The sequence below is a fragment of the Macadamia integrifolia genome, chromosome 14 (genome assembly GCF_013358625.1).
Source record: "Macadamia integrifolia cultivar HAES 741 chromosome 14, SCU_Mint_v3, whole genome shotgun sequence".
NCBI lineage: Eukaryota > Viridiplantae > Streptophyta > Magnoliopsida > Proteales > Proteaceae > Macadamia > Macadamia integrifolia.
In genome coordinates, this window is record NC_056570.1 from 23,301,434 (window position 1) to 23,325,561 (window position 24,128).

Below are 24,128 nucleotides of genomic sequence, written 5' to 3' on the forward strand. Positions count from 1 at the left end.
CTGTTTATGATAGGATCCATATACTTTCATTAGCTCTAGGTCAGAAATCTCTAGAATAATCCTGTACAAAATAAACATGAATTTTTTTTTTTTTATTTTCTTTTATTTTTATTTTGGTGGGGTGGCAGGTTGGGGTGGGGGATCTCCTTTTAAAAGATGCGAAAAAGACCATTACCCCATAATGTTGCATATGCCTAGATATATGAGGAAGTAGAGCCGAGCACCTTAAAAGATATATCAGAGGTTTTATTGCCTTTAACCAGGGTTCTAAAAATCGATAAATCATATTAGGAATCGACCAACTCGCTTAGGAATCGATTGGGACTGTTTCTGATTTCTGTTGTTTTGACTCGAAATATTCTTGTCAATATTCCCTTGCATCAATGGGGTTTGGTGGGGTTTTCATATCAATGGCCTTTTTTAGGGTTCTTGAAACTGATTCCGGCTGATTCCAAACTCATTTGAATCTCCCCGAATCTTGTTTTAAAACCTATCTTTAGCAGCTAAAGCCAGGTTTTCTTGTAGTGTAATATAAAGATGGTTGCATTGCTTATGCTCAATCTAGAGAAACCATACACCAGATCATATTCCAATGTCATTTTGCTAGTTTAGCCTTGCTTGATTCCTCTTTTTTTTCTTTTCTTTCTTAGCACCATTATTAAGTTAGATTGGGTGCTTATTTTTTGTAATTCAGTAAGTGTTTGTAATATTGGTGCTTCAATTAGACCTAATTTCAGGTCGGCCAAAGTATCATCAAAAAATCTGCAGAGTTTTCATTAGACTAAGAAGACGGCTACTTGAATAGATTAATATCATAGAAGCAGTTGCCAAGAGTTAAGTGTTGTTAAGTTATTTTACAAGTATATGCAGCCTTGAGGATTCGAGGACAAAGAAACAAATTTTTGAAAGAGTGACATCATGGAAGATTCTGAAAATTTTATCTTTTTATTTATTTTTTCTATATCCTTAAAAGATTAATGAAAAATCATGTGAGGAGAAAGCTACGTCATTTGTTCAGTGAGACTTAGATCGTTGCTTGCTTGTGTGGCCTTTGCATTAGTATAGGGGTCAATGAGAGTGTACATTATGGGCATTAACACTTGAATGAGATTTTTTATTTCATAGGGGACTATGAGGTTATTTCACGTGCCCCTACATTGGGGCGCAAGGGTCATGTGACTAGGCAGCTTTCTTTTTCCCAAATATTAAACATTATTATTGTTTTCTTTAAAAAAACTGGGAAAGAAAAAAGAAGGAAAAAGAAACAACACAATTTGGGAAGGTCGACCTCCTATTTTTTTCTTATTTAGTGATTGCTTATCTTTTGTGAACTTATACTTATCTTCCTTTTCCATTTCTTTGCTCAATGATATGTTTGTTTCCTTGCTTTTGTTCTTATCAATAAAAATTGTTATTCAGAAAAATGCGGATTTATTGTAGTTCTTCTCTTTTACTGCATAAAATTTTCCTTGAGATGAGAAAGAAAGAGAGTAGCAGTTTTTCCTTGATTCTTGTTGGAAATTTTCCTTCAGACTATGTTCGATTGTAAAGAATAAATAAATAATTAAAATAAAAATTTCAAAAAAAATTGAATTTATGAAGAAAAATAGACACATAAATCAATCATTACATCATAATCTGAGAAAAATGGGTGATGGGTTCTTATTAAGGATGAGAACTATATGTCATAAACTTGCCTATCCTCTATTAAAAAAAAAAAAAAAACTACCTATGCTGGTCCAGCCCAAACTTGAACCAATGCCTGGTGTATTGCCCACACTTCTGATCAATTCTAACTTCTGGGCCAGGATGGGCTTGGCTAATTAATTCACATTAGATTTAATCTGCATTAAACTCATTTGTTTTAAGTACATAAAATATATTACACTTAATCGCCCACCTATGAACTACTACTGTGACATTTAAGAATACGGCAAGTACCAAACCTGCCTAGGAGATCGGTGAGGTGTTCTCACTAAATATATGGTAAGTACCAGAAAGTTTAGGAGATTGGTAAAAGTGTGCAAACTTTAGTCCCACATCACCTAGAGAGAGATTATTGGAGAAGTTAATAACTTCTAGCATCCTTAACATGGCACAACGGGTTTTAAAACTTTGAAGCCCATGGGCCAAAGAAGACAATATTGTGCAAGGTTAATAGAGCCGTGATATTACAAATGATACAAGAGCAGATTCACACAATGTGTCCTGTGCCAAAAAGGGGGAAATTATGATATCCAAGAATACGGCAAGTACCAAACCCGCCTACGACACGTACCAAGAAATTTGGGAGATCGGTGAAGGTGTGCAGACTAGTTAATAATCTCTAGCCTTTTTAACAGACATAACGCATTTTAAAGTCTTCAGGACCATGGACCAAAGAGGACAACATTGTGACGGTTAATGGGGGCGGAGCGTTACAACTACCAAGTTCTTTGGCATCTTGCATTATGATTATTTTTTGAATTATTTATTTTTGTCCATAGAAAATCAATTTTGATAACTTGACTCTTTTTTTTATGCACTGATCTGATGGAATTAGTTGGAGGGTAGTTCCCCTTGTCTTAGATGTTTATAATACTTTACCTTTTTCTTTCTTCCTTTTTTTTTCTTCTTTTGTTTTGTGTTTTTTGTTTTTTGTTTTTTTTTTTTTCCAAGGCCAATGACGTGATTGTTTTTTTTTTAATATCTTTGCTTAGGCAATTGTTAAAAAACTTCAACTAGCAAGATGTAAAATGGATACGTATGTCCTTTCTTCTATTTTGTAAGGTTATTTTGTTTCCTTCTATTAAAAAGAAAAAGAAAAACTAAATAAATAAACTGATAGAATTAGTTATTTGGAATATATATATATATATATATATATATATGTCAACAATTATTTAAAGCATGTCTTATTACATTTGTTTAACATACGCATCAAAGCTTGCATTAATTCAAAATTACTTCAACTTAGCTCTAATTTTTACTGATAGCTCCTACTACGTGGCTGACAAATAAGAATCATAAGAGATAGGAGATGATTAGAGATCTCTCCCTCTCTAGTTTTATTTTTATTTTTTAATCAAAGAAAAGCTTAAGATATCTTACTTTTAGAAACAGGGTTTACAAAACGGACTTAAACACTGCCAGTCAAGTGAGCTAATTAAGAATAGATGAATCAAGAAGGATGGAGGACTATTTTCTCAAACTATTGACATGCCATTGGTGATTCCATGAGAAGCAAAATTATCGATAATGGAGTTCAGTTCACCATAAGAGTGCTCAAAGGAAATAAGAAGAAGGGTGATTTACATCAACTTCCCCTGACGTTTGGCGTTTGTCCAAATTACATCATCCCTTTTAAAAATCAAAAAATTACATTTAAACCCACAAAATTAACACCGATAGATTAGTATTAGTTTTTAGGATACAAAAAGACATAATTACCCCTTTTCCCTCTTCCATCAGTACCTACTTGGAACTTACGACGGTGCGGAGCTCTCCACCATTCTCACGGGCATCTTACCGAATGATCGGAACTAACCCTTCGACTCAGAAATCTCCCTCTCTCTCATTCAGGTTCTTTCCATCCCTTGGAGCTGTTTGTTCTTCAATTAATGCGACTCCAAAAGCTCTTTCGTCCAAAAAAGGCAAATTGCTCTTTCCAGCTGCTTGTGATTCACAGCTCGGATCCCACGCTTGAAGCCTTTTTAAAGAACTCGCAGAAAGGCTCGTTGGTTTGAAGGCTTGAAGTAAAGCACCAGTGAGTTTCTCTTTCTCTTTATCTTATCTTCTTCTCCATTCACCACTCCACAACTGCACATAATTATTGCTCGAGATTCATTATGAATACAGAGGAGAAATGAAAGTTATTTAGAACTGCAGAAACTGAACGAAAGATTTGAAGTTAGGATTGGCTAGAATTTTTGTTATAGTCTTTTTATGGGTTTTCTTTGTTGCTATATCGCAGATGCCGGAAAAAGAAGCGAATTCCGTCTCCAACCCAGTGATTTTCCGGCCAAGCTTATGGTTTCCGATGCGTTTCCCGATACTAACAGTGGCTGTTTTCCTGGGAATGCTGTTCATTTGGGGCATCGATGCATCGACTATCAAATATAGCATCAAGGCTTGGCGAATGCGGAACCGGAGAGATTATTTGGCCCTCAAGCTTGAAAGCGTAGAAAATCTGACCCACTACACTTTCCATGGTCTTGTCAATGTTACACAGAACCATCGAAAGAGTTTGAACAGAGCACCGAGAATGCCTCATCTGGGTTGGATTTCCGTCGAATCGGAATTAGACTTCACATCGAATCTGCTATTTAGATGGTTACCTCCTCCTCCTCCTCCTCCTCCTCCAAGGGATGGAAAGAAACTGAATGAGAGAGAGAGAGAGAGATTTCTTAGTCGAAGGGTTAGTTCTAATGTAAGATGCTCGTGAGAATGGTAGAATGGTTGAGAGCTCGGCACCGCCGTAAGTTTCAAGTAGGTACTGATGGAAGAAGAAGAAAAAGAAGTAGGAGTAATTATGTCTTTTTGTATTCTAAAAACTAATACTAGTCTAACTTCCGATGCTCTGAGTGGCAAACCCCTGTCCACGAGGCACTGTAGCAACCCTGCATCCCACATCGGGGAGACTAAGTCACCACCGCGGTCATATAAGTTGGGCCTTACCTTCCCCTGCTAGACGCGTTTATGTAGGTGTGCTGGCGCCCCAGTCTTGTAGCCGTTAAAACTGGTATCAGAGCTGGGCAGTGTGTGAATGTTAGTTCCGATGCTCTGAGTGGCAGACCCCTGTTCACGAGGCACTGTGAAGTCGAGCAACAAACTTAGTCAAAACACTGACAAAAGTAGCACCTTCTTGAAGAAGTTCAGCATTAATCCAGGCATGAAAATCAACAAACTTGGATGCCCATTTAGAAACAGGGACATCATCCAAGGTAAAGAACTGCTTAGGATCTTGGTTTGAAAATGGAGCATATGTTGGGCTAGGAGGAGGTTGAGGTTCAGGATTATGGACCATAGGATCATCCTGATCACCATCCATCTTTTCAACATTTGGAGGTGCAGGATAAGGGACAGGAGGTGGATCTGGACCTGTATTCATGAAAGAGGGAATAGGTTTAGGGTCATGAAGGGCTAGGGTGGTGAGAAGATTAGTTAATACCTCATCACCAGAAGGAGTTATGGCACCTATGGGAGGATATTTGGTCTTAGTTCGAGGAGGTGAAGGTGAAGGTGATGGATAGGTAGAAATAGGTGGTGATGGTGCAAGATAGGTTACAGTCATAGGATATGGTTGAAAAGCTGGAGGAGAAGGTTTGTCTAGGGGTACTAGTTTGGGTTGTTGTCTGGACTTCAGATTGCGTTGCTGACGCTGTAGTGCCTTCAGTTCTTCAAGTGGGAAGGATCTGGGAGAAGCAACTACCGGAGAAGCCGGGGTAGCATATATGGCAAAAGGATCCTGAGAAGACATACTAGGAACTGCCAAGGGTAAAGGTTGTTGTCGACTGGATGTTGTTGCTTGAGGTGGAGCTTGTTGTAGACTGTGTAATTGAGCTTCAAGAAACTTGAGATGTTTCTCTTTTTGTCCAATAAGAGCAAAGACCTGGGTCGTATCAGCAGTAGAGGAAGCAATACCAGCAAGTTCAGTATGAACTTGATCCATCTCAGCTTTCAGATATTGAAGTAGCTGAGTATGCCGGCCAACAGTACTGTGAGTATGTTGGGTGGAAGCAAGGATACGTTCAAGGTACTGGTTTTGGACAATGGCATTTTCATTCTGCCAATTTAAAGCTGCTTCAGCCTGAGAGATTTCTTTTGGTTGTCCAGAGGGTAAGACAGGGGATTTTACCTTCCATACATGACGTATACCATGAGAATCAGGACCATAGTCTGCAGGACCAGGAAAATTCTGTAAAGGAGAAGAAGAAGAAGATCCTGGAGCATACATGCAACAGGGAGGGACTATGGGTGAAGGTGTATGAACAGATGGAGGAGGTTTTTAGACCGGAGTAGGAAGAGGAACAGAAGGAGGGTTTAAGGGAGGAGCACCGTATTTAACCATAAAGGGATAATGGGCTTCAGTACTCAATGGTCCAACTGTAAGATCTCCTGACTCATATCGTTCCCATAAAATAGTCTGGGAAGACTTTCTTTTAGGACGGGAAGAATAGGCATCATCATCATCGGAGTCTTGGAGACAATCTTCACAATCACAAAGGTCAAAATACTTATGACCAGTGACTGGATCAGAGAAATAGTACACAGGGTTTCCCTGAGCATCAAAAGATTTGACAGGAATTTTTTCTTGAATCATTCCTGTAAACTGAGAAAGAAAAGGAGAAGGTAAGGGTTTATTGATTCTCTTTATGAGTTTGATTACTTACCTGAAGATCAGATCATCCCTGAGACTCCGTCTCCTCTGTTGAACCCTTATACTATCTTTCCAAAGAAGAAATCTTCTTCTTCTTCTTGGAAAACTCTTATTGCTCCTCGAAAGAAAACCCCGCCTTTGAAAGAGTTGGTTCAGGCCTCCCGGTGTGATCAATATCACATCCCTGCCACTGACAAAGAACAGTTGTTTACTCTGGAAATTCCAACAAATTTCATTCCTGATTGGCAAAATCAGGGTTATACCCATCTCTATTTTGGTGCAATTAAATTTGCCCTTTCTTTCCATGGCAGGAAAGGTCTTCTCGTGTTCTCTCGGATAGCCCTTTTGTGGGTTTAAATGTAATTTCTTGATTTTCAAAGGGGATGATGTAATTTGGGCAAACGTTGGAAAAGTTGATGTAAATCACCCTAAAAAAAATACTACAAGCTAAAGTGCGATGGTCATCCAAAATAACATAGATCCTCCAAGAGCAATTGAATGAGATTCCATTCAAGAAGTTGATAATCATCGAATTATCACTTTCAGCAATAACCTAATTCCAGCCTTGAGCAACAGATAATGGTCTCACAGTTAGAGCTTCAGTAATGTGGTCTTTCCCCCTAGTTGATGATTTGAAAAAGAAGTTCTCACGTAATGGTTAACCTCTTAAGTCTTGCCACATGACCAGACAAAGATGCTCTTTTTCCATGTACAATCCATAAGAAGAAACGTAGCCTTATGATCTTATATATCGATTTCCTCACGGAAACACAAAAGCACCTCAGAGAGGAAAGTCAAATTTGTACACTAAATTATTGAAGAGTCTTCCATTTGATTGTAGAGAGGGAAAGGAGTCTCTGTTGAAATTGATGTGAACAGCACATGAACGAAAGTCAACAAAGAGTTATCATTTTTATTTTATGGGTGAATGATAGGTGTGTCACCACTAGTCTACGGTTAGTTAGAGGCACATGATGGGATATCATTGACGAAGGATATGGGGTTATCTAAAAAAGGAGAAGAAAAAGATAAACATAATGGATCTTGGATAATTCACAAAGTCTTTATAATTAATATACAAAAGGAAAAGGCTGAATATGCTGCCGGTGTACCAATTAGGAAATTGGAGATCAACTAATATAAAAAGGCCCATTTCCTAATACCAAATGCCTGTAATGAATCTAAACCACAGAGAATATGGCTCCCTTTGGTTCTGTAATCCTTGTAACTCTTCTTTCAGTTTTCATGTCCTCAACAGTTTCTTTAGCAACTTCTAATTCAACCTCTGAAAAATTCCTCAATTGTCTCTCAGTTCATTCTGATGCCACCAATCAAATATCTCAAGTTCTCTACACTCCTAACAACTCTTCCTTCTCCCCTATCTTGCAATCTACATTACAAAATCTTAGATTCCTATCATCTAAAACTACCAAACCTTTGTTTATTATCACACCAACTCATGATTCCCATATCCAAGCAGCAGTCATATGTTCTAGAAAAAATGGGCTTCAGATCAAAGTCCGAAGTGGAGGTCATGACTACGAAGGTTTATCTTATCGATCTGATGTCCCGTTCATCATCGTTGATCTCCGAAATCTTCGATCAATCAGTGTGGATACGGAAGAAAGAACAGCTTGGGTTCAGGCTGGCTCAATTATTGGAGAAGTTTATTATCACATTGCAAATAAAAGCAACACCCTTGGCTTCCCTGCAGGGCTTTGTTCCACAGTAGGTGTTGGTGGGCACTTCAGTGGAGGTGGCATTGGGACTTTGATGAGAAAATATGGCCTTGCTGCTGATAATATCATTGATTCTTACATTGTGGATGTTAATGGGAGAGTACTCAACAGAAAATCAATGGGTGAAGATCTATTTTGGGCTATTAGAGGAGGAGGAGGGGAAAGCTTTGGAATTATTCTCTCATGGAAGATCAAATTGGTTCCTGTTCCACCTACTGTGACTGTCTTTACAGTCCCAAGAACACTACAACAAGGTGCAACCAAACTTGTCAGCAGATGGCTACAAGTAGCATATAAGTTCCATGAACACCTCTTTGTAAGAGCTGCAGCAACAGTCGCAACTGGGGTCACTAAAGAGGAAAGCACAATCCAAGTTTCTTTCCAGTCTCTGTTCCTTGGAAGTGTTAAGGAACTCCTCTTTTTGATGGACAAGAACTTCCCTGAGCTGGGTTTGGAAGCCAAGGACTGCACTGAGATGAGTTGGATCAACTCTACTCTATATTTTTCTGGCTATACTAATGGAGAGTCCATTGATGTTCTTCTGAACAGGACTTTACAAGCCAAGATCTTTTACAAGGCCAAGTCTGATTTCTTGAAAAAACCCATTTCTGAAACTGGGTTAGAAAGGATTTGGAAAGAGCTTTTAGAAGGAAATAATAGTGCCAGCCTCGAGGTGATCATGGATCCTCTAGGTGCAAGGATGAGTGAGATCTCAGATTCTGAAATACCCTTCCCACATAGAGCTGGCAACTTATACAATATTCAATACTATATGTACTGGCAAAATGGAGGGACGAACACAACAAAACAGCATTTAGAAAGGATGAGAAAGATCTATAAGTTCATGACCCCTTATGTTTCCAAGTCTCCTAGGTCTGCATATCTCAACTATAGGGATCTTGATTTGGGTAGAAGCGAAGAGCGTAATACAAGTTACACAAAAGCTCATGTTTGGGGCGGAAAGTATTTCAAGAACAACTTCAAGAGATTAGCATCTGTAAAGAAAATGGCTGATCCAACCAATTTCTTTTGGGATGAACAAAGCATTCCACCATTGAACTTTCAGACATGATGGAAGTAAAGTAGGAGAGGATGGATTGGGGTGCCCTTGATGTTAAATGTCCTAGTCTTTAATCTATTACGTGGTGCGTGTTTACAATTAGAAAATATGTTATTTACAGTAGGGTATGTCTAAATGTAACCTACCCGGTTACAAAAACCTTGCAACCTAAATTATTGTGTCCCCATTATTTTGTCATTTTGTGATTGCTTTTAAGGTCAAAAAAGTAAATTACTATGTCCCCATTATTTTGTCATTTTGTGATTATTTTTAAGGTCAAAAAAGTAAATTATTGTGTCCCATTTATTTTGTCATTTTGTGATTGCTTTTAAGGTCAAAAAAGCAAATTCAACCTCAACTTTTTGAATCGCTACTTTGATTTAAACAGCAAAACGAGAGGAATTTTGAGAATGAATACACTCTTCTCAAACAATCCAAACAACCCCTCACCCCAACTGATCATCTTCCTCGTCGCGAGTCTTTTTGTTACCTTTCTTGATTTTTATGGCATAAAGTTTGGCAAGATCATCTCCAATGAGTCAGGTAAAGGCTCTCTTTCTTCTCGGCATATCCAATGCTTTTATGGGTTTTAGGGTTTAAAACTTTTAGTGGACTTCATTTTTGTTTTTTGAAATTTAGAAAACAAAACCTCTTCCCAGAAATTCATGTATCAATTATATTGCAATAATTTCTATTGTTGTGCATTAGAGATGAAGTGGGTAAGATAGTTCTAATCATGTCTCTTTTTCTCTCTTCAAAAAAATCAATTGTATTAAATATGCTAGTGTTTTTAAGAAAGTTAAAATCCAGAAAGATGATAAATGGGAATATTGTATGCTTTTTTTTTTTTCCTAAAATAATATCATAGGCTTGATACTACTATAATGATGACATGTGAAATTTTGTAATTATAATATATTTTATAGGTTGATTCTAAGGGTTTGGGATTGATTCTGGTCAATTCCAATTTGATTTGGATTTGGATTGATATTGGTAGCTACTAATTTGATTTTTGATTCTATGTTTAAAATCGATTATAAGGTTTATAGGACTAGATCGTGGGTCTTAAGATTTGAGGGCAATTCTAAGGTTCTTTTTATCCGATTTTGATTTGATTGGATCAAAATTTATAGGAATCAGTTCCAAGGATGTAGGGGACGGTATCAGTATCGATCTCTGTAGATGTCGATTCTATACCAATCCAGATCGGATGGGATCGGTGGGTATTGGTCTATTTTACCCTTGATTTTTATAAAAGGTACTACTTTTTACCTATTTTACCCCTGAAACGATCCGGATAACCGATCCGGATCAAGGATCGGCCTCAACCGATACGATCGATCCTAGACCAATACTTGAAACCATGATCAGTTCGATCTCCAATTTCAAGTTTAAAATCCCTAGTTGATTTGGCTAGTTCGGATCAATCCCAATTTTGATCATTATAGAATGGCATATTTAGGATTTTTGGGATTAGGATATTGGTTTTTAGAATTTAGTGTCAATTCTAGCATTTTTGTGATTGATTCAGATATGATCCAGACTAGAATCATTAGGGACCAATTTATTCTTTGATTTTGAGTTAAAATTCTGGTATTAGCCGATCTGGATTAGAATTGGTCATGAACTATCCAACTCCGGAAGTTTGTAAAATGGTCAATTTAGAATTGAAATCACTAGAGGGATTGTTTTGATACTCAATTTCGAGTTTAAACTCATTGGTTGAATAAACCAATTTTCGATCCAAATCGACCATAGTAATACCTATCCAAGCTGTTTCAGAATGACTGATTATAAGGCTTTTGTGATTGATTTGATCCATTTCCAATATTGGTCACTTTGATCTAGATTTTATCTAGTATTAGGCCAAATTGAAATCAAAGTTCAATTTCAATTTAGACCGATTCGGTTTTTATTGAGTTGACTTAATGGCCTCTTGTAGGTAATATGTTCTCTTTTAGTAATTTTTTTAAGTTGTTATAAGGTCTTTTATGGTTCCGATTCTCTTGATCTGGTCCAATTCAATTTTTTACTGATTTGATAAAAACTCAAATCGATAAAGGTTCATTTCACATTTCTCTTGATTAGTCCAACCCGCTTGGACTTGAAATGGACACCCTTACTCAAAGCAATAGATCCAATCACCCAACGGTTAGTATAATTTTATTTTATTTTTTCAATCCCATGTTACTTTAGAGAGACAAGGAATTGAGATTTGAGATTCCAAACATAATGATGGGTCTATTGGAAGATAAAATTATATTTTTACCCTTTTTAAACACTTTATCATAAAAAGTGTTGCAACAGCTTTTAAGTTTTTATTGGGAATATAAACACATGAAATTACTTTTTGAATCTTCTTGAACCAATCATTTCTTTCAAAGTATATGACTTTTTAGGTAACTAAAAGTGGGTTACAAGTATTTTGTAACCTACTCAGGTTACAACTAGACAAACCCTTTACAGTATGTACACGTCTATTTTATAAAAAATTTATTGAATGAATTTGTTTCGGGGTATGATGTCTTTTATTCTACTGTTTGCAATTGCATTTGTTTAGGGTTATATGAGTATTTAGGTAACTTACTTATATAGGATTTCACTATAAATTTGTAGCGAGGATTTTCTCTCCGTAATCAATTTGATAGAGGTGTTATGACAACTCTAATCCTATTCTCCATGATTATAGAGTAGATCTCATATCACCGTGGATGGAAACAATCTTGTTGAATCACATTAAGCTTTATGCCCATTGCGTAAATGTGTGTTTGTATTTATGTTCTCATGTTCTACAAAATTATGTGCAGTGAGGATCTACCAACAAAAAAAAGAAAAAGACTCTGACAAGCACCCTAGCCATTGGATTTTCACACTGTCACTCATTGTCTCCCTAGTTGAATTCAAAGACTTGCTACTTGATTTGGTCATGTGATGACGTTATGTTATGTACGTAGTTCATCAATGTTAATCAAAGATCAAACCTTCACGTCTTCTGTTCTTTGACATGCATAGGGGAGACTTTTCTAATGGTAGAAAATTACAGAGAACAGCCCTACGTGTGGCAAAAGCTGATCAAGATTGATTAAATAAACCTCCCATTAATTGACAATGAATATTTAAAGGCTTATGACTAATCAATTACTTAAGTTCAGAAAAAGAGACTAATCAAATCTTTTAAATTATGGAGGAGGACCAGTTGAATTCAAAGATTTGATGTCTGCATGGTCACGTCAATGAATTGAAGACTTTTAATTTGAGACAATTACTGGTAATAACTATAGGTGACAAAATCTGACCGGGCACGCCAATCCTATCTGAATCCACAAAGCTAATTATATTCCCTGTTTGTCAAACCTAACCCACTCAGCGTACACGGTTTTTTAAAAATTGGATCGGAATTATTGAAATTAGCATCTTCGATTGAAAATCGGTCTCAATCAATTGTGATGATTCGAACCAAACTGGGAGAGATAAAATGATGTCCCAAACTCCCACCCCCAGAAAAATGAAAATTCTATCGCTGTCAGTGCTTATGTATACTTCCATTGATCTTCGAATTAATGTAAAGACAATCTGCCTTTTATGTTTTTTCCATCCATTTAAGGGCATTGCTATATAATGGGACTGCCTTTTCATATGAACTTTTTCCTATTTCACCTTTCTAACTTTTGCTTGAACAGTTGTTATTTGTCTCCCTCCGATCCTAAAAGAAAGGAAGAACATATTCTGCCTTGTTCCAAGACATTCAGGTTAAAATTGCATATTTTGAAGTATAAATAGGGTGTCAATTGCACCTACCTTTTTTATTGTCAAAAATATTGGTTTTGAAGTTTCTTATTACACAGGTCAAATATAGAGTCATGAGAAATCAAGAGGGGCCAGGCATGTACTCCACTGAACACTATAAACCGTAATCCTCAAGCCCAGACATGCACGGTGAAGAATATGGTCTTGGGTAGAAGTATAAAGAAACCAAAGGAAAATCTTGTTATCATATCTCCCCGAAGCTAAAAGAATCATATAATATATATAAGGGAGAGGGATAAGTATACTAGTGGGTTATCTTGAAATCTTATGTGCTAGCAAGAATTTAATCGTAGGATTTGATAATTTTAAATAAAACCGTTAGATAGAGAAAAGAGATCCAAACTTTTGATGCACCGCTGCTACACGTTTTTTCTCTCCCCTCTTTTTATCTCCGTTCTCCTATTCTCCTCTACAACTGTTCTACGATGGGGGGGAAAAAAATTCTCAGGCTGCTTGATCTTAATCCTGATTACCCATGGCAGCCTAGAAACCGTTGCTTTTCTTCCCCACCCTCTCTCCCTCTCCTTGCCCTCTACTAGATCTCCCTCCGTCGTTCTAAAACTTGCCGCTGAGGGTTACTTCACACCCTCACCCTGCTTGCAATCTCACTTCCTCCGTTTTCTATTTTTCCTGCAACCACACCCTCACCACGTAGGTGTCCAAAATCCAGCCTACAAATTAAAGAAACGGTGAGGTATATTGATATCAAAAGATTACATTTATTAATCCCACGGGCCATGGTTGTGCATCATTAGATCAACCACTTTGACCAAGTCCTCAACTACTTGCAACTTCATTATTCTTCACTTTCTGGTCTGATCGATCTCTCTCTCTCTCCCTCTTTATATTTGTAAGGAAGAAAGAAAATGAGATGCAATATAGAACAAACACCATTGGAATTTAACGAAGAAAGAAACTAGGGCAGATCTGGGCTATCGTTTTAAATAAAATTGCTATTCATGGCCTGGTAGTGTCTGGAGAGAGAGAGAGAAGTGTCTTCTTGTGAGAGAGAGAGGAAGCGGGTGATCGACAACGGAGTGCCGGAACTCGATGAATGCCATAGTTGGCGATTTCACTTCCAAATTGCCTGACAAGCGCAGATCTAGCTTGGATCCTAAGGACCCTTTTTCACATTGATTTCTTTAAAACCAAATGCTTAAACCAGGGTAACCACTTGTTTCTCTCTCTATTCTTCTGCTTTCTCTTCATTTTGCTATGTGCCTACAACTGAGGGTGAACAACGATATATTTGTGCAGAATTCTTCACCATTTTTTATGGAATAATTTTTTTCCCTCTTTATATTTGTGAGGAAGAAAGAAACTGAGATGCAATATGGAACAAACGCCATTGAAATTTAATAGAGAAAAAAACTGGGGCAGATCTGGGCCATCGTTTTAAATAAAAATACTATTCATGGCCTCGTATCGTCCTCTAGAGAGAGAGAGAGAAGCGGCTTCTTGGGGGGGGTGAGAGAGAGAAAGAAAGAGGAAGCGGGGATCACCAAATTTCTGTTATGGAAGGCGGAGCGGGGACATAGAGGAAGGAGAAAGGTAGGAGGATGAAGAAACTATGGAGCGACGGTATTGGGCAAATCATGTATGACAATGGTCACAAACGACTGAGATTTTTTATGTTGCATCTAATGGCTAATAGATACTAGCATGCCTTATTCCGAAGTAATGCGCTGGCATACCTAGCCTTTTTCCAATATATAAATGGAAAAAAAGATTTGCACATTATCATTGGAAATTTTGACATCCAAATTTTTGTAACACCCTCCCTTGTAAAATATTTTATATAACCCCTGTCATTTCAATGTTTCCCCAATATACAGAGCGTTGGAGGGAAGCCCTGTAATATATATTAATAAAATAAATTTTGTGTTGTACTTTGAAGGAATGACATCAAAACTTCTCTCTCTCTCTCTCTCTCTCTCTCTCTCTCTCTCAATGTTATTGTGAGACTTGAGAGGCTTAGACATCAAAGATAAATGAAAATTACCCTTATTGAGTTATTACTTAGTAAATCTTTTACTATATTTTTAATTTTGAACTCAATCCCTCCAAGGAGCTAGTAGTTCAATGGTGGTTTAATGACTTCATAAGGGGGAGGTCTAGAGTTCAATACTATATATATTTTGAGTGAGTTTTTTTCACATTTTAGTTTATAACATATAAAGTTGTCTTTTCATTCAAATGGAGTGAATTATAATTCCTCAAATGTAAGAGGGGGTAGAATGAATTGACACAAATTATTAGGAGTACCATCGAAAGATAGGTGTCATTTCTTGAAAACCATGCAAGTGATGAATGAAGGGGTAATTTAGTCAATTCACGAATCCCTTAAATTGGGTAATGATAAATTGAGAGAAGGATAAACCGGTGAGTTTCTTTCTTATACTTTACTTCTACTATGTCAAGAGAAGGAGAATGAAGGAAAAAGTGAAGATGTTGAAGAGAAAGAGCTCAAGAAATTAAGATGAAGAGAGAGGACGAGGAATATGATCAATGAGGAGAATGAGGTTCTTATAAAAGATTCTACAGCAACTCAAACTTGAATCTAGAGAGGGAGAAGGAGATTGGAGAGAAAATAGAGTTCATTTCTGAAAAAATTTTAAGAGTTGGGAGGCCTTGATCAATTTAAGCTCTAATCCACTTCAGGTTAGTGCACTGAAATACATATTTTTATTTTAGAAATGATTGTGAAATTTAAATATTAGATGGACCTAAGATTAAGTGTTCATGTATGTGATGAAATGCATGTGAATGTGCTCAAAGATTTGAGCTAAAATTTGAGAATTTCAGAAATGTTGATCCATCCTTAGGGTTATCCTTTCTTTTGATAGGGAATGGAGATGGATCTTAAAAGAATTCAATGGAAAAACTTCTTGTGATATTGTAAGTAAGTTGGATTTAAGTGTAACAATTCACTATATTTGGTGGGAAAGAAATAAAAGGGGATGGACTTCCTCTCCCCGTTCTATTGATCAAATATGGAATGCAATCACCTTCGAGATGAGAAATAAAATGCTTTATAGGTGTGCCAGGTGCCTAGATTCTTTTAGAAATAGGTAACTTGCTTTGGCTTGAGATCTTCCACTTGTTTCCTCTTCCCCCTAATTTTGATGAAGCCTCTTTTCTTTCGTTTCTCCCCTCCCCCTTCTTTTAGTGTATCATTTTTTTCTTGGTATGTAATTTTCCCCCACCCGTAGTTTTCTTATATCTCTCTTGATGGTTGTTTTGTTTACTCCCCTTAGTTTTTCATTTGCTTAGACCTCGGCCACCGCCTATGACTTGACTTTGTATTTTCTTTTTTTCTTTTCTTTAATATATTTTCATTTGTCAAAAAAAAAAAAAAAAAAACTATATAGGGGTTAATCAATCTTATTAAATTGTGGAGATGCACGTGTTGAATTCAAAAGATTAATAGATATATGGTCACGTTATGTTTCGTATTTCTATGTTAATTAAATTATTTATTTATTTATTTTGGGTAGAATATTAATTAAGTTCAAAGCCTTCACTTCTTCAAATGAATTGGAAACTTTTTTTAATTTGAAATGGTGGACAGTAAAAATTACGGGGAACAGCTAATAAGGGTGGCAAAATCTGACAAAGCACAGAAGCCCAATGCGAATCCAAGGGAAAAAAATCGTCTGCAATTCTGATCTTGTACAATTCCATGAAATATCACATTCAGGAGGTGACACGTGTATTGATATCAATGCAATGATCCAGATCTGATTTAAATGTCTCTTCACTGATTTAATGTTTTATTAGTTGTATCAGATCTGGACCATTGTATTGGTATCAATACACGTGTCACCGCCTGAAGGTGGTATTGCACGGAATTATACGAGATCGGAATTGCAGACGATTTCAACCCGAATCCAAGACGCTCTCAGAGCTCGCGGTTTTAAAAATTGGATTGGAATTAATGGAATCAGTAGATTTAACTCAGACTAAATTTTTTGTTCAGTTTGAGGCGAGTCTGGACGGCTCTAAGTCCAATTGATCCGGATGACCATGGTTTGAGGAATTGGATCAAATCGGCAATAATTTTCTATTGATAGATTGATGCAAACTTACGAATAAAGGGTAAAATAGTACAAAGACATTTTTAAAATTGAACCCAAAGATATTTTTGTCTTATTCAGGTTGATCCAAATTAGAATTGATTTGATATTGATCTTGACTGATTCCAACCCGATTTCATCTTCCCAAACCTTGATCCTGAGTCGTTATGAGATGATAGGAATCAGAATCAAATCACCACTCTCACGTTTGGCAACGATTTATGGAAATGTTTCAGTGCCAAGAGTGCTTCTACAATTTTTTGCTCTCGAGGGAGAAATTCTGTAAGAAAAAAGTGCCATTTTTTCTAATATATGAGAGAGAGAGAGAGAGAGAGAGAGAGATTTACTGGCTTGGTAGTATGGTACCATGTAATTGGATTATTTTTTGGATTAGAGTGGAGCTTGAGTTGGCATGAGATCTTACCTTAGGAAATGTGTGGTTTTGAGTTCGACTCTTCTTATCTCCTTAAGGCTACTCACACGCGGGGTTTAGTACTCTTCACTACTCTAAGTGAAAATAGAATGATTCTCATTCAACCAATGACCCAGTCCATATAATTGTGGGGTCAGTATGAGTCCATGAGACTAGTCAAAGCAAAGGCCTAAATACCCGTCATTACCAAAAAATAAAAAGCCCCTTCCCAAGGTCAATTTGCTTTGAAAGTGAAAATCATTTTTTAATGTTTTTCCATTTCTATGCTGAAGGCTTGATCAGTTTGTGGGAATATAAAAATGAAAAAATGTTTTCTATGAGAAGTGCGATTCATGTGTGTGTATAAAGATCAAAATGCACGAGGAAACATCCACAAGAACATTATTTTACCCTTTGATGGGGTTGGATTGGTCTTTTTGACCCCCAAATGACAGGGGCAACATACCCCATATAAAACAATTTCCCTATGAATTAAAATTAACTAATAGTTTCAAACATGCTTCCCATGATTGCCATGGTTGAAACATAGAGAATGAAAGTTTTCTGAACTAGGGTTCTGCCAGCATAAATTTCACAACGTACAACAACATAAAAAGATCTGCATCATTTGTTATGATAGGAATTGGTGATCCATTCCATATACTTTCATAGCTGTAGGTAAGAAATCTCTCCAGAATAATCCTGTACAAAATAAACATGATTTTTTAAAATTTTGTTAGATAAATTATCCTTTCCTGGTCACTCTCTCCTTTGCTGATTAGGGAAAGAAGCCCTTTACTTTCTTCATCATAAGTAAACAAAACACTTTTCGAGAAATCAAACTACTGTGTGTTAGCACCTATACAATCAAACAACGGTTGAGCTAGCTGATTTACAATCACTCTTTCCACATCAAGCTTATAGAAAACGAGAATATAAAACGATATAGGTAAGAATGCATGGAATATATAAACACGCAATCACATAATAACACATAGATAAGGATTTACATCATTCTACAAGATTTTATATGTTCACGGGGAGATGAAATCTTCTTCGTTGTCAAGAGAAAATATTTATGAAGACTGTAGGGGGCAGTGGGGGCGGAGAATTTTTGGAGGGGTGCGACAACAGTGGCTAATAGTGGTGGTGGGAGTGGACTCAGGGTGCGATGGAGAGGGGGGCCGCCGCTAAAATAAAACTCTTGACAAATTTAATGACAAAATAAATGACTTTCCCTCATAAAACGTAGATCATTTAATTGATGCAATTACCACAGCTAAATATAGAAACATGCCCGGAAACTTATACCACTAGAATTTAATTTTTATTTTTCTTAGCACCATTATTAAGTTAAATTTGGTGTTTATTTCTCGTAATTCAGTAAGTGTTTGTAATGGAGAGTGGATCTGGTCTTCGTACAAAATTATTTTTATATGAGATTGATCTACACAGATGGAATTCACTTTGTAAATCAATCATATGAGAGTTATTCTTGTACGAGAACCTGATCCACACTCTTTAATAATGGTGCTTCAATTGAACCTAATTTTAGGTCAGCCAAACCATCAGAAAGAAGTTGTAGAGTATTCATTAGACTAAGTAACTACAAGAAGACAGCTACGTACATAGATTAATATCATAGAAGCAGTCGCCAAGAATTAGGTGCTGTTAAGTTAGCATCAAGGATTCGAGAAGAAGAAATAAATTTTTGAAGGAGTGACGTCATTGAAGATTCTGAAAATTTTCTCTTTCTTCGGATCCTGCTTGGACGAAATGGAAGATATTGTCGATAAATAGAAGTATGTCTTGTTCATTAACATCCCGGAAATACTCCGCCAAAGGGCAGTCAAACAAACTCTCATACGAGCTCCCGGCGGTTCATTCATCTGACCATAGACTAGAGCTACTTTGGAGCTCTAGTCTATGGTTCTTGGTTCTCCTGTAGCTGGATTCTCCGGAACCACAAGAATCCTTAGAATGGGATTACAACTCAGCACCTTTTGAATTTTGAGAGGTGCCTTTAGAGCACAGAAGAAAGTTGTAACTGTGTTCGGGGGACACTTATTGTCTATCGTTGGCCTCTATGGTAGAATCAGTCGGGGAGGCCGGAGAGGCGGTGGTTTACCCTGTGGCGGATGTCAGCGGTTCGAGTCCGATCTCTTTCATGTTCATCCTTGAGACTTCAAACAACTAGCCAAAAAAAAAAAATCTATTAACTGAAAAGGGAAAGAAGCTGCAAGCTAGGTGGCCTAGTCTCCTCACAATAAGTTTTCTAATCAGTTTTTATCTATCCTTGAAAGATTAATGGAAAATCATGTGAGGAGAATGATACCCCACCTGCCCAGTGAGATTTTTTCTTTAAACTGAAAAAAATAATGGATAAGAGATTGTTGCTTAGTCGCCTAGTTTTTGTACCAGCATAGGGGCTAATGAGAGCAAACATTATGGTCGTTAACACATGAATGAGTTTTTTTATTTCATAGAGGACTATGAGGTATTTCACATATTCCTATATCTGGGCACAAGGGCCTAGTGACCAGCCAACTTTCTTTTTCACAAATATAAAATATTATTATTGTTTTATTAAATAAATAGAAAATAAAAAAGAAGTAAAAAGTCTCAACACAACTTGGGAAGGTTAGCCTCTTATTTTTTCGCTTATCTAGTGTGAAATTTTAGTTTTCTTTTTTTTTTTTTTTTTTCCATTTCTTTGCTCAATGATGTTTGTTCCCTTGCTTTTGTTTTTATCAATAAAAATTGTTATTCACTAATATGAGAATTTACTGCAGTTCTTCTCATAAGTTTTTCCTCCGGAAGAGAGAGAGAAAGAGTAGTAGTTTCTCCTTGATTCTTGTGGGAAATTTTCCTTGAGACTGTGTTTGGTTGTCAAGAAAAAATAAATAAATCAAAATTAAAATTTATTTTCCTTGAGACTGTGATGGGTTCATATTAGGGATGAGAATTATATGCTGTAAACCTACCTATCCTGGTCCAGCCCAAGCCTGAACCAATGCTTGGTGTACTGCCCACACATTCCGATCAATTCTAACTTCTGGCCCAGGCGGGCTACTTAATTCACATTAGGTTTCACCTGCATTAAACTCATATGTTTTAAGCACATACAAATATATTACACTTAATCGCCCACCTATAAGCTACTACCAGCAAGTTCTTTGGCACCTTTGCAATATGATTATTTTTTGAATTATTTATTTTAGTCAATAGAAAATCAATTTTGATTATGTAACCTTTTTTTATTTATTTTTTGTTATTCAACTGATAGAGTTAGTTATTTGAATATATATGTCAACAATTATTTAAAGCATGTCTCATTACATTTGTCTAACATATGCATCTATAGCTTGCACTAATTTAAAATTGCTTCAACCTAGTTCCTACTTTTATCAAAGGGAAAAAAACAAATAAAATAACTCCTACTACCTGGCTGACAAATAAGAATCATAAGAGATAAGAGATGGTAAGAGATCTCTCCCTCTCTAGTTTTTTTTTCTTTTCTTTTTTTTTCCTTTTTTTTTTTTTAATCAAAGAAAAACTTAAGATATCTTACTTTTAGAAACAGGGTTTCGAACAAACTTGAAGTAAGCTAAGAGTAGATGGATGAATTGTCAAGGAGGGAGGACTATTTTCTCAAACTATTGATATGTGATTAGTGATTTCATGAGAAGTAAAATTATCAACAAGGTGTCTGGGCCAACTTACGCGCACCTGTACTAATCCTCAGGGAGACTAGCGCAGCAATCCACCGTCACGCTCTCCACTTAAATTACAAATGCACAGATGGGGAATCAAAACTAGGACCGTACCCTATCCACACAATCTTCAATTTAAGGTTGATCAGATAAAAAAGGAAGAAGATTTTATTTCCAATGCAACCACTTGCGGTGAGTGATTGGATGAATGAATCCCAATTTAAGGTCCTCTAGTAATGAATGAGTGCCAAGAGACCTTGAATATATCTTATTATCTTGTACTTTTTTTTTTGGTAATTCTTATTATCTTGTACTTGGTTCCTTAGTTTGCTTTAAAATTCTCGTTTCATTTTTTATCTTATATAACATTTTTGATGTTCCCAACCGTCTTAAATGGTAAAAATAAACTCTAAACCTAAAATTTTACTTTTTATCAGGGAAAGTCCGGCTAATAGACCCTCTTTATAATAATCTAAATCCCGACTCCCTTTCGTGCCATATGTGCCTAGTCTCTACTTTTTCCTTCATGGTCCAATATTTGTTCTCAAAGGTCTTTATGAAACTAGTGTTAGTTTTTTACCATGTGTTGGATGCATCATGGAAAAAGTTGTAGATGATCCTCGAGCCCGACATGACTACACAGTGTCTCTTACGTGGCCATGGTCGGTAAGGTGCTTGCAACGCAATTATCTTCTACTTTGTCTCTTTGATTACCTTTGAGAGTGGTAAAGAAATTTTGAAATGTTCATGTCAATGTATTCTATCATCAAAGCTATGATAATGCAAAAGAGGATCCCCTGGTTTGCTCTTCAGAAATGGATTTTCCTTTAACTTTACTTGGAGGAGATTTCCTGAAAGATTTTTCATAACTTTAAAGAGGCCAATTCGGTTGCTGACTTCCTGGCTTGAGATGTAGCAAAATTAGGAATCTTAGGCGATAATATTATTTTTCCTAATCATGTTCTAGAGTTGATTAGGAGAGATGCAGAAGAAAGACCTAACTTTAGATTTTGATTTGCGCTGCCCCTCCCCTGCTGATGGCAATGCCGAAGGTAGGGGTTAGGGTAGTGGTTTTTAGTGGTGTTTTTTTCTATCTTCGTTGTTGTTTTTCTCTCATTCTTTTTTTAAATAATATTACCCATCTCTAGCAAAAAAAAAAAGTGCTATGATAATGTAGGGAAAAAATCTTGCTACTGTCCGAGTTGCAGCCTAGTAGCTGCAACCTCATGATAACAACCAAGGGAATGGGATCCAAGGGGCAGGTTCGAAAATATCCACTTAAGGTGAATTTTTCCACTTGTACCCACGAGATTCTATTCACCTGATTGTTACCATGGGTTGCAAGTACTTGGCTACAGCCCAGGCAGTAGACACCTAGAATCACCCCATTGTGGGATTAAGGACATGTGGCATGAGAGTGACCCGAACACTCAGAGAGGCTATACGCCATTGTTGAACAGTTGTAACGTGGCTTTTTCAAATTACCACAAGGCAACCGTAGGCAACAATCTCTCACATGGGTATGTTCCCTCACGCCAACGTGGTATTTAGTTAAGACGATGTACTTATGGAGAAGGGATGACTTCCACGTCCGACGTACATAGAAAGAAAACACTAAGGTTTGGATAGACAATTGATTACTTTCTTCTTCACTGTTACCATCTTAGACTTCCGAACTTTAATATCAGTTGAGTGGATTTCTGACTTGAGCGTCGGAGAGTCCCCCTATAATCCATATCCGGTGACTTCTTAGCTATTTCTCTTGATCTGCTATGTACAGATTGACAGTGGATCTAGATGTATGGCAATCTACCTTCAACAGTTCCAATATAACACTCTCATAAAAGAGAATTCAAAATCATGTTATGGAATTTCTCCTTATATAGTTATTCGAGCCTAGAAATAGTAAATCACTAGTTTAAGCTCTCTTATTATTCTAGTCTCTAAGAGAATTAACAACAGAAATAGTATCATAAATACAGAGTATGGTGGTGTGGCAGCCTAATAGGAACCAGACATGGTGGTAAGGAAGCCCGTTTTCTATAATAGTATTAAGAAAACTAAACTAATATATTATAATTTATTAAAATATTAGTATTAATTTATATTATATTATATATGGAAAAGATAATGCTACCCGTTTACATTCCCCATGCCTAACACATGTGGAAGTGGAGACAGAGCAAGTGACGTATTTTCACAGCTTGTCTCCACTTCCGCATTTGTCTGGGTGGGGAACGCAAGTGGGTAACGTTCTTTCTTCCATTATACTAATTACTATAATATATTGTACCCAAATTCAGTTTGGTTTTACTTTTAACCATCAGTTCCTACCCTGGAGCGGGAAAGTAACTAAGTCCCACCTCAGTTCTATTTTTCAATCCGGATTAAAACCAAATTCTATTGGTTAAGTTTCAGTTATTCAGTCTTTGATTTCAATTTTTTGTTCTGATTCCAATTTGACACCCTTAAGTCATACGGAGCCAACTACACATGGGTGCCAGCTTTTGAAGATTGATTTTTCTTTTCTTTTGTGTGGCAAGGAGTTTTTGGAGAAACTTCTAAGTGCTAACGACCACTAACAACTTATCTCTCCGTGGTCCCATAAAGGCCTCTCCATAATTTCATCAATGATCATCTCAAAATTGTTCTTTTCCTCTCCAACAGCCAGAGAAGGTACCATTGATTTTGTGTGTGTGTGTGTGGCAAGGAGCTTTTGAAGAAACTTCAAAGTGCTAACGACCACTAACAACTTATCTCTCCCTGTTCCCATAAAGGCCTCTCCATAATTTCATCAATGATCATCTCAAAATTGTTCTTTTCCTCTCCAACAGCCAGAGAAGGTACCACCACTCTTTCTTCTTAGTTTTGATAATTTGGTTTCTTTGTTTTTGATAATTTCTTTCTGATGACACAATTAGACCTACAAATAGAGGCATATCTAATCAGATATCATCAAGATA

General features: G+C 36.7%; 1 protein-coding gene across 1 annotated transcript; it reads left to right on the forward strand.

The window, feature by feature from the left end:
- Positions 1–7,532: 7,532 nt before the first annotated feature.
- LOC122061332 (berberine bridge enzyme-like 18) lies at positions 7,533–9,413 on the forward strand. The gene has a single exon (XM_042624565.1). The coding sequence runs from the start codon at positions 7,556–7,558 to the stop codon at positions 9,167–9,169; it is 1,614 nt and encodes a 537-aa protein (XP_042480499.1). The 5' UTR covers positions 7,533–7,555; the 3' UTR covers positions 9,170–9,413.
- Positions 9,414–24,128: the final 14,715 nt, after the last annotated feature.